The 12,901-nt window shown below is 40.0% G+C and overlaps 1 protein-coding gene across 4 annotated transcripts in view; it reads right to left on the minus strand.

Annotated features, from left to right (window-relative positions):
* Positions 1-12,901, minus strand: part of RINT1 (RAD50 interactor 1) — a 31,950-nt gene that overhangs the window by 7,321 nt on the left and 11,728 nt on the right. For 2 of the 4 annotated variants that reach the window (XM_035020382.1, XM_035020385.1), the window contains 7 exons: positions 10,894-11,067; positions 10,645-10,794; positions 9,939-10,095; positions 8,416-8,526; positions 8,093-8,318; positions 7,441-7,578; positions 3,142-3,341 (listed from right to left, as the gene is read on the minus strand). In XM_035020382.1, coding sequence (XP_034876273.1) covers positions 3,142-3,341; positions 7,441-7,578; positions 8,093-8,318; positions 8,416-8,526; positions 9,939-10,095; positions 10,645-10,794; positions 10,894-11,067 — 1,156 coding nt within the window. Of the gene's footprint in view, positions 1-3,141; positions 3,342-7,440; positions 7,579-8,092; positions 8,319-8,415; positions 8,527-9,938; positions 10,096-10,644; positions 10,795-10,893; positions 11,068-12,901 lie in introns of those variants that run through there. The other 2 variants (XM_035020384.1, XM_035020386.1) reach the window with 2 other exon arrangements.

Below are 12,901 nucleotides of genomic sequence, written 5' to 3' on the forward strand. Positions count from 1 at the left end.
ATTTTTTTGGTTTATTACCCTGTATTTAATTAAGATGAAGACTTTTTTGTTTCGTTTGTTCTTTCACAGTAAGGGAACACATTTTCTTCTATATAATGCACTAGCATTATACAATTTTTGTCATAAATTCATAATTTAAAATATATTCTTTTAAATAAAAACTTAAAACAACAACAAAGTAAACAAATAAAATATATTCTTGGTACATTTTCCAGACTCTCGAACTCAGGCATTAAATATTTTTAAATGCCTGTGTTTGACTATATTTCATTTCTCCTTTTATTTTTTATTTTATTGTATTAAGATTTGACAATGTACAGACATTTCATTTACCTTGTCCATCTTTGTGACTCATCTGTACACACTCAAAAATTATGTTTTCTAGTATCCTATGAACTTATCACCAATCCTTAATCAATCTTTCTAATTATTTTACACTGGAATTTTTCAATTCCCACTTTACCTACCACTTTTTATAAGTGGTATTTTTAAGTCTTAGAGTTAAAATTATAGTTGTTTTGTTGTTTTACTTTCCTATTTTCATTTCATGACACAATCATATAATACTTTATAATGTATCTCAGTATAGCTTTTTTACCATTTAATATATATTTCACTGTTTTATGGCCATGTTAATTCTCTGCTAATACTTCCTTCATGAAACCTACTTCATGGGACACACTGGTGAAAACCCAAGCTGATTTCTGTATCCATACAGATGATCATCCAAGAGTGATTCCAAACCCAAGGGCACCCTGTCCAAGGAGTTCCTGGAGACCCTCTGAGATCATTCTAGTATGTAAAATATCCAAAGGAATTAATCTATGTTAAGGCTATAAAGGCTAATTAAGTTTCTTCACTTTTGGCCAGAAGTACATATTGGAAAATCTGGCTACCAAATGCCTTGATAGCCAATATATTCCTTGGATTAATAAAAAAAGTAAACAGAAATTACTAATTAATAATTATATTTAGGCAGGGGCACCTGGGTGGCTCAGTTTGAGTCCCCACATAGAGATTACATTAAAAAATAAATAAAAATAATAATATTTGATACCTTTGGGATGTCTTTAAAAGATGCATAAATACAGGGGCACCTGGGTGGCACAGTCAGTAAGCCGCTTTTTTTTTTTTTTTTAAAGATTTTATTTATTTATCTGAGAGAGAGAATGGGAGACAGAGAGCATGAGAGGGGGAGGATCAGAGGGCAAAGCAGACTCCCCGCTGAGCAGGGAGTCCGATGTGGGACTCGATCCCGGGACTCTAGGATCATGACCTGAGCCGAAGGCAGTCGCTTAACCAACTGAGCCACCCAGGCGCCCCAGTAAGCTGCTAACTCTTGATTTCGGCTTAGGTCATGATCTCAGGGCTGTGAGATGGAGCACGGGGTCTGCGCTCAGCAGGAGTCGGCTTGGGATTCTTTCTCTCCCTCTTCCTCTGCCCTTGCCCCCGCTCTCAAGCGTTCGCACACTCTCAAATAAATAAATCTTTAAATTAATTAATTAATTAATTTAGGCGCACCAAATCTGTCAACACACAGAATTGTGTGGAAAAAGGAAAGATAAATAAAATTCTTGGACGTAAAAGGCCTTATAATACTTGCTAACCAGACCCAAGGTTTTGATTTTTAGACTTATTTGAAAGATACCTCTCACTATAAGAAATTAATTTTTTTGGATGATGTGATAATGGTATTGTGGTTATGTTTTTTTTTTTTAAGGAGTTTCTTTTAGAGATACATTTTGAACTAATCATGAAATAGATCTAAGATCTTCAAAATAATCAAGGGTGGGGGATGGAGAAGCTCAAAAAAACAAAATTGGTGGGGTACCTGGGTGGCTCAGTCGGTTAAGTGCCTTTGGCTCAGGTCATGGGGTCCTGGGATTGAGCCCCACATCGGGCTCCCTGCTCAGTGGGGAGCCTGGTTCTCTCCCTCTCCCTTTGCCTACCACTCCCCCTGCTTGTGCTCTCTCTCTCTCTGTCAAAGAAATAAAATCTTAAGGAAAAAAAAAAAAAATTGGTGTAAGAAGCTGGGTCATAGGCACATGGGAGTCCCTTTTATTATTCTATTTACTCATGTTTTGTTTCTTTTTAAAAGATTTATTTATTTGAGAGAGAGAGAAAGCAAGAGCACAAGCAGGAGGGGCAGAGGTAGAGAAAGAGAATCCCAAGCCTGATCCAGGGCTCAATCTCACCCGAGATCATGACCTGAGCCAAAACCAAGAGTTGGACACTTAACCAACTGGGCCACACAGTGCCCTTCTATTTACTCATGTTTTGAAGGCATTCAAAAGGTAGCCAATATTATTATTATTATTTTTTTTTTTTTATGTAATCTCTGTGTGGGGCTCGAACTCAATGACCCCAAGACCAAGAGTCACATTTTCCACCAACTGAGCCAGCCAGGCGCCCCTCAAATGCTATTATTTTATCTTTCTTAAAGTCCTGGATTTTATTGATTTTGACACCATTATTCAACCTTAGCTTTTTCTGAGATGGCAGTTACCATACATGAATATTTCCCAAGTCCATAGAAGAAAAAGGTTCATAGACAATTATTTCATGAAAAGTTGGCTTTCTTTTCTAATGACTAAAATATTGGGATTCTTTAACCATTTGAGACTTAATTGAGAAAAATATGTAATTTAATCATACATTATTTGGCCTAATTGTTATTCTACCTACTGTGTACTTTCTGCACGCTATAAATTCAACACTTCAAAAGGTAAAACTGTTAAAACTACTAATCTATTATTTAATATAAAAGCACATTAACCGGGGGTGCCTGGGTGGCTCAGTTGGTTAAGCGACTGCCTTCGGCTTAGGTCATGATCCTGGAGTCCCGGGATCGAGTCCCGCATCGGGCTCCCTGCTCAACGGGGAGTCTGCTTCTCCCTCTGACCCTCTTCCCTCTCGTGCTCTCTGTCTCTCATTCTCTCTCTCTCAAATAAATAAATAAAATCTTTAAAAAAAAAAAGGCACATTAACGGAGCACCTGGCTGGCTCAGTCAGAAGAGCATGTAACTCTTGATCTCAGGGTCATGAGTTCAAGCCCCACGTTGGGTGTAGAGATTAATAAAATAATAATAATAATAAACTTAAAAAATGTTAAAATAAATGAATAAAAGTACATTAACTTACAACATTGTCAGCCCAATCTGCTAGTACTGTTGAGATATAGTTCACGGCATTGAGAATCGCACAGTATCGAAAGCCAAGGGAAGCTCTAGTCTCTTCTTTCATCACCTGAGTTAATCGTATCCTAAAATCATCTACTAAGTCCTTCTGTAACTCCAGGAACTGTAGCTTTCTGGAAGCCGTGGGAAGATTTTTATATCTGTCTGTGGAGAAAGTTAATAAGACATATGAAGGTTTGGGTTCCATTCATGACACAGTTACAGTTTTCCCTATTGACACTGTTTGGTGCCTTTGTCAAAAAATCTATCAACCGTTCAAGTATGGACCTACTTCTACACTTTATAAGGGTGTGGGTTTCACAAGTATATGTACTTGTCAAAACTCACTGAACTGTATACTTCAGATTAGTGTTTTTCACTGCGTATAAATTACATCTCAAATTTTTTAAGGCATGAGGAGCTTGTAGATGGTGTCTGATTTATTTTTTATTTATTTATTTTATTTATTTTATTTTTAAGAATTCACTCATCCATTTGACAGAGAGAGAGCGAGAGAGGGAACACAAGCAGGGGGAGTGGGAGAGGGAGAAGCAGGCTTCCCGCGGAGCAGGGAGCCCAATGCGGGGCTCAATCCCAGGACGCCAGGATCATGACCTGAGCCGAAGGCAGACGCCCAATGACTGAGCCATCCAAGCGCCCCGATGGTGCCTGATTTATGATGGTTCAACTTAAGATTCTGCAAGTTTACGATGGTGCAAAAGCCATACGCATTCATAGGAACTACTTCAGATTTGTTATTTGGCTATTTTCACAGGCTAGCCATCTGGTGTCCAACCCTCTCGTGACTCTGGGCAGTGGGAGCAAGCCATAGCTGTCAGCCATGGGACAGTGAGGGCAAACAACCTGTGTGCTCACGGCCGTTACAGAATGGCTGCACCCACACAACCATTCTGGGTCTCGCTGTCAGTGCAGTATTCAATAAATTATGAGAGAGTCTCTACTTTATTATAAAGTAGGCTTCATGTTAGATGATTTTGCCCAACTAATGGCTAATGTAAGTGTTGTGAGCATATGCAAGGTAGGCTAGGTAAGCCGTGATACTCAGTAGGTTAGGTGTATTAAATGCATTTTTACTTAAAATATATATATATTTTTAAAGATTTTATTTATTCATTTGAGAGAGAGAGAATGACAGAGAGAGAAAGAGAGAACACATGAGAGGGGGGAGGGTCAGGGGAGAAGCAGACTCCCCGCTGAGCAGGGAGCCCGATGTGGGACTCGATCCCGGGACTCCAGGATCATGACTTGAGCTGAAGGCAGTCGCCCAACCAACTGAGCCACCCAGGCGCCCCATTACTTAAAATATTTTCAACTTAGGATAGGCTTATCAGACTATAGCCCCACGTACGTCAAAGATCTGTATATACAAAAATCATCCGATTTCTTCAACAAAAAAATGAGTTCTTTTTTAACAGGAGGAAGGGGTGCCCAGGTGGCTCAGTTGTTTTTTTTTTTTAAGATTTTATTTATTTGAGAGAGAGAGAGCACAAGCAGGGGGAGCAGTAGGCAAAGGGAGAGGGAGAAGCAGGCTCCCCGCTCAGCAGGGGGAGCCCAATGTGGGGTTCGATCCCAGGACCCTGGGATCATGACCTGAGCCGAAGGCAGACGCCTAACCGACTGAGCCACCCAGGAACCCTGCAAGCGTCTGCCTTTGACTTCGGTCACGATCCCAGGGTCCTGGGATGGAGCCCCAAGTTGGGCTCCATGCTCAGAGGAGAGCCTGCTTCTCTCTCCCTCTGCCCCTTTACCCCAACCCCCCCCCCCAGGCCCCCGCTCATGCTCTCTCAAATAAATAAAAATCCCGGGACGCCTGGGTGGCTCAGTCAGTTGGGTGTCTGCCTTTGGCTCGGGTCCTGATCCCAGGGTCCTGGGATCGAGTCCCATGTTGGGCTCCCTGCTTCTCCCTCTGTCTGTTGCTCTCCCTGCCTGTCCTCTCTCTCTGGCAAATAAATAAATAAGATCTTAAAAAAAAAAAAAAAAATATATATATATCTATATATATAAAATAAATAAAATGAAGGAAAAACTACAATAGGTTACAAGATTTACATTTAAGAATTTAGGTGAGGGGCTCCTGGTGGCTCAGTTGGTTGAGCATCCAACTCTTGGTTTCAGTTCAGGTTGTGATCTCAGGATTATGAGATCCAGCCCCCATCAGGCTCCATGCTCAGTGCAGAGTCTGCTTGAGACTCTCTCTGTCCCTCTCCTTCTGCCCCTCCCGCTCATGTTCTCTCTCTCAAATAAATAAATAAAATATTAAAAAAAAAAAAAAGAATTCACAGGTGTAATGATGTCTGGTTCTTTAAAATACTCCAAGAAAAGAGGATGCCTGGGTGGCTCAGTTAAAATACTCTAAGAAAAGTTGAGGAGAAAAAAAATATAAACTTTTTTACTTTAAACTTTTAAACTTTAGTACAGATACCTGAGGGTTCATTATATTATATCACTTCTGTGTACATTAAAAAATTTCCCTAATAAAAAGTTTTTAAAAAACATGAATTTTGGGGTGCCTGAGTGGCTCAGTTGGTTAAGTGGCTGCCTTCGGCTCAGGTCATGATCCCAGGGTCCTGGGATCGAGCCCGGCATCAGGCTCCCTGCTCCGCAGGAAGCCTGCTTCTCCCTCTCCCACTCCCCCTGCTTGTGTTCCCTCTCTCGCTGTCTCTCTCTGTCAAATGAATAAATAAAATCTTTTAAATAAATAAATAAATAAATAAAATAAAAAACATGAGTTTTGGGGCACCTGGGTGGCTCAGTTGGTTAAGCGTCTGCCTTTGGCTCAGGTCATGATCCCAGGGTCCTGGAATCGAGACCTACATCAGGCTCCCTGCTCAGCAGGAGCCTGCTTCTCCCTCTGCCTGCTGCTTCCCCTGCTTGTGTTCTCTCTCTGTCAAATAAATAAATAAAATCTTTAAAAACAAAAACATGAGTTTTTTTAGATTTCTTATGTTTTGGTGTTTTTCATATTCTTCTTACAGTTAAGAATATGGAATTATTTACTGGCTAGGTTGGAATGACATTTCTTCAGGTGACTACACAGGCCCAAGAAATGGACAAGCCAGAGGAGGATGGTGGTATTGAGGCTCAGGGGCACCTGGAGCACCAGCAAGTCTCCAGTGGGACAATGCAGACGAGTATGGGCCAAACAGGGCTAGAGGCTGCTAGGTCCCCCTTCAGTCAGAACATTCTTGCAGGTAAAAAGAGTTCCTATTACTATTTCAATCCTTAAAGTTACTTTATTATTGTATTCTTCTGCAATCTTTTTATTTATTTATTTATTTGAGAGAGAGAGAGAGAGCACTAGAGAGAGAGAGCAAGCATGAGTGGGGGGCAGAGGGAGGGGGAGAAGCAGGCTCCCCCTGAGCAAGGAGCCTGATGCGGGACTCGATCCCAGGACCCCGGGATCATGACCTGAGCCAAAGGCAGATGCTTAACCAACTGAGCCACCCAGGTGCCCCTTCTGCAATCTTTTCTATATCAAGGAGAAAAAAACAATATTTAAAAGTCAGGTCAATCTATTGAAGACACTTAAGCTGAATGGAAAGAGAATTCAGGTCATAAAATTAATTCTCATTTAATTATTTTTAGGTAACCATTCAGGAATTTGCTCCTAATATATACCAATGTTTAAGATCTTGAATTATTGGGGCGCCTGGGTGCCTCAGTCGTTGGGCATCTGCCTTCGGCTCAGGTCATGATCCCAGGGTCCTGGGATCAAGCCCTGCATCGGGCTCCCTGCTCTGCGGGAAGCCTTCTTCTCCCTCCCCCACTTCCCCTGCTTGTGTTCCCTCTCTCGCTGTGTCTCTCTCTGTCAAATAAATAAATAAAATCTTTAAAAAAAAAAAGATCTTGAATTATTAAAAATCTGAAAGCTAGAATATTGTACTAGAGTTCTACCAAAATAGAAGCTGTATTTGAAGATATTATAACAACCACTATATGATATTAATTTTGTTGAACTACTTAAAAAAGTACTATATGAAGAATCAGTACTTTTAAAACAAAGTTATATCTTTTTTTTTTTTTTAAGATTTTATTTATTTATTTGACAGAGACACAGCGGGAGAAGGAACACAAGCAGGGGGAGGGGGAGAGGGAGAAGCAGGCTTCCCACAGAGTAGGGAGCCCGAAGCAGGGCTTGATCCCAGGACCCTGGGATCATGACCTGAGCTGAAGGCAGACGCTTAACGAATGAGCCAGCCAGGCGTCCCAGAACAAAGTTATATCTTAAAAGACTTCTACTTACCAGTTATCACCAGTAGTAGCGTCATAAAAGTCTCTGCACAATCTGGAACTTTCATCTCATCCACATCGGTGATATCTTTATATTGGGATATCCAGGCAGCTTCTGATGAAAGCATTGAGTCCATTTTTTGAAGAGCAACTGATATGCAGAAAAAAGGAATATGTCAATTAAATAGTTACACTCATTCTTAATTTTCAGCAGTTTTTTAGGAATGACTTTCCTGTAAATATAAACAAACCCACAACCTCATACTGGTTGCACTATATTTAACATGCTCTGGTTTAGGGTCGAACAAGATACTTGACTTCTCCCCGCCATCCCTACCCCAAATCTTCAAAATATTTGAAGTGATTAGACAAATTACATCCCACAGCTTCTACCAAGAACCGAAACAGTGTAGTACAATCTGTAGGACAGCTAATACTATGCTCCACCGGCTTGACTGCTGCACTCTGGAAACATGTACCGTGCAAGTGTAAATTCAAGAAAAACTGAAGTTTGATGGGAAGCAAATAAGGCACCTTGGTAAACTCTGACCAAGAAAATTTCAGATGACTCTAGTTTCTACCAGAACTGGTGGAGAAAAACACCAAAAATTAACACCCACAAAAGGAGACAATTCTCCCCACCTGATGGCCACATGAACACTTACACTTTCTCTCCACAGTCAACCATCTCTGAAAACAGGTTTCCTCTGATAGAATATGCATACAATTGGCAAAAGTGCCAGGATACCCATAAACACTGTGTAGCTCCCTTTCGAACAAAAGCACTTCATCCACCAAATGACAGAAGAGATTGTCATCATAGAGCAGACATGGAATATCAGCAGCTAACTTCTCAAGAACAAGCATCATAAGGCCCCGGGAAAATTCGAGCTGAAAGAAATATGTAAGCATAAGGTAATGTAGATGACAGGCTATTTGTGGACACAACCAACTCTAAAATTGGAATGCTTAGGACCGAGTCTCTTACCCTAGCACTTACTGAAGTGCCCACTTTGTCTAATATTGGCTGAATCTTCTCGTCCAGAAACTGAGTGTGATTCCCGATCCATATAAGTACTTGAGCCAGGTACCACTCAGGCTAAGGAAAGAAGTAAACAGTTTCAATTCTTAAGTCATTCCACCTAAAAAGTTACAATTAAAGGGCTCCATTTAATTGTATACACGCAGCACTTACAAAAAAATTAGTTGAAAATTCCTATATGTAAGAATGCAATTTCTACTCTGAACTTTAAGGTCATGTCAGGCTTAATAATCAAATGTTTCCCAATGTCCTCCCAACAAATTCCCAAACGTGGCATAAGTCAATAAACTCATAAATTTACAATACCATATATACTGAAAACGCAGCACTTTGGGGGCGCCTGGGTGGCTCAGTCAGTTAAGTGTCTGCCTTCAGCTCAGGTCATGATCCCAGGGTCCTGTGATCGGGTCCTACACTGGGCTCCCTGCTCAGCGGGGAGTCTGCCTCTCTCTCTCTCTCTTAAATAAATAAATAATCTTTAAAAAATAAAATAAAAAATAAAATGTAGCCCTTTGGAAATACGTAAAATGATGAGCATTACAAAGATCTGATGGCCTTTAAATTGGACTTTTTGGCCATAACATTCCAAAATAACTTTTAAACTTGATTTTCTTCTGCTCTCTCTTTTGAAAAGGTAAATTAAGAAAACAAAACAACACATACCTTAAAACAGGTATAATCATAGAAAAGTAAATATAAGTAGCAGCTTTTAAAATTGTCCCTAGAGCCGATTCTACAAACCTTACACGTTTTGTTGGGCAGGTATTCAAAAACATTTACTGAGCGGTAAATCCCTGTTGTGTGCTAGATGCTGGAAATACAAACATGAGTAACGGGCATCTGTAATCTCAGGGACTGTATAGTTTAGGCTTGATGACAGAGTAGAACCAAACCACACTTTAGAAAGGAATCAACATAACTCACAATTTTCTTACCTTTCTTACTGCTTCTCTACAGCTTTAGGTTTATTGCTTTGTCTCACTACTTACTAATTCGTTCTATTCTTCTTTCCACCAACACCCCATCCAAAAAAGGGGGAGCCCCATAAATACGAAAGAATAAGCTAAATTTAAGAACCAGGAAAAAAATGCTCTGGCATTTGTGGGGCACCGTTTACACCTGGGCCCCCATGTTTCACTGTGCAAATTGCTCCTTCGGGTTTCTAAATATATCAGAAAGAGAAGCGGAAGTCAAGAGAGTTGAGTATTAGCTTTTGAACAGATTGTTGATGCTAAAATGATTTATGGCTGTATGGGCAAGACATGCTAATGAGCTAGCGGATTCCGACAACTTCTCAACACAAGTCCGGAAAAAGATCTATTAAGAGCAGTGACAAAACAGGAATTTAGCTCTTTAGGGAAAAAACAGAAGTGTGAGTGGAATCAGATTTTAACTTAAACCAGAAAAAGTACAGAACGCTTCACATTTGCTATTAATAAAAACCAAGGACAAGAGTTGAGAAAGCACACCTTGCTTATGACGTTAGTCTGGCGGTTCCCTCTGAAGTGATACCTGAACCTCTTCTGAAGGGGCGTCAGCATGATCTGGAGGGGCAGAATGACAGACGGGGAGGCAGGAAGACAGTATTTTTCTGGAAGTTGTTTTGGCTCAGTAAGTAATTCATCTCTGACATAGTCGAGTCAAGGAAAAAGATAAGTACATATATATGTGTGTATATATACATATATATACGTGATATATTTTTCCAACAAATATATGACAGTAAGTAAAATTAACTGTAATACACATAATTTTACATTACATGATTTCAATAAAAAGTGCACCGAAAATGTTATTAGAATTAATCTCTCTTTCCTAAAATAAAAAATAGTAGTAAGGAAGGAAACACATTCAAATAATCACTTTATTAAATAACACGAAGTTACTAAGGTCTCCTCCCAATTGCCATTTTTAATCCCAAGAGACCTACGTGTAATGTAACCTATGTGTCATGTAAACTTGGGTCACACGTATTTCAGACCGACCCTCCCCTGCCCCACATGCAATTCACTCCGAAGGAGAATAATCCACCACTCCACGGGTATATACAGATCAAGTCCAAACCCAGTACTCCTGTTTGGCTTCTTGGCCACTTTCAAAAAGTTTTACTCTCTAGCCACGAATCCACTCTAGAAAAAAAGCAATTTTAGTAAGTTTTAACTCCAACAAGGATACGAGGTTTGTAGTTTCAGAAGCTGACAAAACAGTGTCTCCAGGTTAGTGTATATCTCAGGGGCACTGGCTGGTCGACTCAAGCCAACAGTTTGAGACTGGGGGGGTGTGATGAAGGGCCAATGAAGTTGGGCCAAAATTTCCTCAAAATCACTGTAACAGTGAAGTAACACACGTGTTTCAGTTAAAATACAACAGTCATCAAATATCCATCTGAAAGCAATTACCATGAAATATGGGTGAATTCCTTACCTTGTAAGTTTGTCCTTGAGAATCTTATGCCAGAATTTAACAGTGGCTCTCATGAAGGCAAGAAGATGAGTACAAGATGATTCCTGAAGCTTGATGTCAAGTTCTGCCATGTATACCAGAGTAGAGGCTGCCTCTGGGACATTATTGGTCATCAGATATTGCTGAATGTTATCGCTGCAAAATGAGGCCAAGCAAACTTCAAAGATAGTTTGTTCAAATAATTCCAAATGCAGAAAAACTGCTTCTCCCTCCTGTTGTATATAAAGTTACATACAAGGAAAAAGGAAGCACCAGCTAGAAGTGGCTTTTTTACCAATGTGGCCAAAGCTTTTAATTTTTCTAAGAAAGCCAGAAATCAAGATTTCCATGTAAAACCAATTAATTAAATTCTTTGAAACCAGCCAAATAGATCCCATGAGCTACCTACCATTTTGTTTATTTGACTTTATAAAGCAAACACTTTACTTAAATATTAGATGTTGTGTGTCAACTATACTTCAATAAAAAATGAAAATAAAAAAATTAAAATGAGATGTTTCTTTTGATAAAAAATACATATTACAGGGCACCCAGGTTAAGTATCTGCCTTCGGCTCAGGTCATGATCCCAGGGTCCTGGGATCGAGCCCCACATTGGGCTCCTCTGCTCAGTGGGAAGCCTGCTTCTCCCTCTCCCGCTCTCCCTGCTTGTGTTCCTGCTCTCGCTGTGTCTCTCTCTCTGTAAAATAAATAAATAAAATCTTTAAAAAAAAAACCAGGGCGCCTGGGTGGCTCAGTTGGTTGAGCGACTGCTTTCGGCTCAGGTCATGATCCTGGAGTCCCGGAATCGAGTCCCGCATCGGGCTCCCCGCTCGGCGGGGAGTCTGCTTCTCCCTCTGACCCTCCCCCATCTCATGCTCTCTCTCTCTCTCACAAATAAATAAATAAAATCTTAAAAAAAAATAAAAATAAAAATAATAAAAAAAAAAAACCATACATATTCTAGGGGCACCTGGGTGGCTCAGTCAGTTAAGCATCCAACTCTCGATTTAGGCTCAGGTCATAACCTCAAAGTCATGAGATGGACCCCGTCAGACTCTGTGCAGGGGTGTGGAGCCTACTTAAGATTCTCTCCCTCTGCCCCTCCTTGGCTTGCACTCTCTCTCAAATTTTTTTAAAAAATAATATTCCATTGCTTAAGCCATCTAAGAATAAGGACAAAAAAACTTTAATTTAAAAAAATTTTTAAAGATTTATTTATTTGAGAGAGAGTGGAAGAGAGCAATTGGGAGGGGCAGACACAGAGGGAGAGAGAATCTCAAGCAGACTCCCCACTGAGTGCAGAACTGGACAAGGGGCTTGATCTCAGGACCCTGAGATCATGACCTGAGCAGAAATCAAGAATCAGATGTTCAACTGACTGAGCCACCCAGCTGCCCCAGAACACTGCTCTTTTAAAAAAGAGAGTGCTACAGAATGAAAAGCAGTTTAATGTTAGAATTTAGGAGATGAGGAAAATCTCAGAAGCCCAAAGGAAGCCAGAAATAGAGATTTATCATGGAAGACCTAAAGGAAAGAGCATGTTATTAAAGAGAAATAGCTGTGCTCTACTTGATTATGAATTTGATTCCTATTTCTAACATGATTTCTAGGCCAAATTTCTCTTTTAAACAATTCCAACATCAGATAAAAGCTATCCATAACCATAGTCCTATTTTAATTAATCTATTACCTTGGCTACTACAAGAGTGAGACTTTTAAACAATTTATTCTACTTAATAAAGTTATTGCTCCTTATTGGTATTATCTTTCAGAGGAGCAAGGGACGGTGAAATAAAAAGAAGCAAGGTTTAAAACTCGTTTACTGCAAATAATTTATCTACACACGAAGGAGATGGTCTAAAAAGCTTAAACTGATTTCTGGAATCACTGGTAACACCACAATCTTGGGCATATCACTCTTTCTGTAAATGTAAAACTCAGATGCAAACCAAAGATTTTCACACTGTACTGATAGGTAAAATTCTTTT

This window comes from Mirounga leonina, unplaced genomic scaffold, assembly GCF_011800145.1.
Source record: "Mirounga leonina isolate KUSES-001 unplaced genomic scaffold, KU_Mleo_1.0 Mir_174, whole genome shotgun sequence".
NCBI lineage: Eukaryota > Metazoa > Chordata > Mammalia > Carnivora > Phocidae > Mirounga > Mirounga leonina.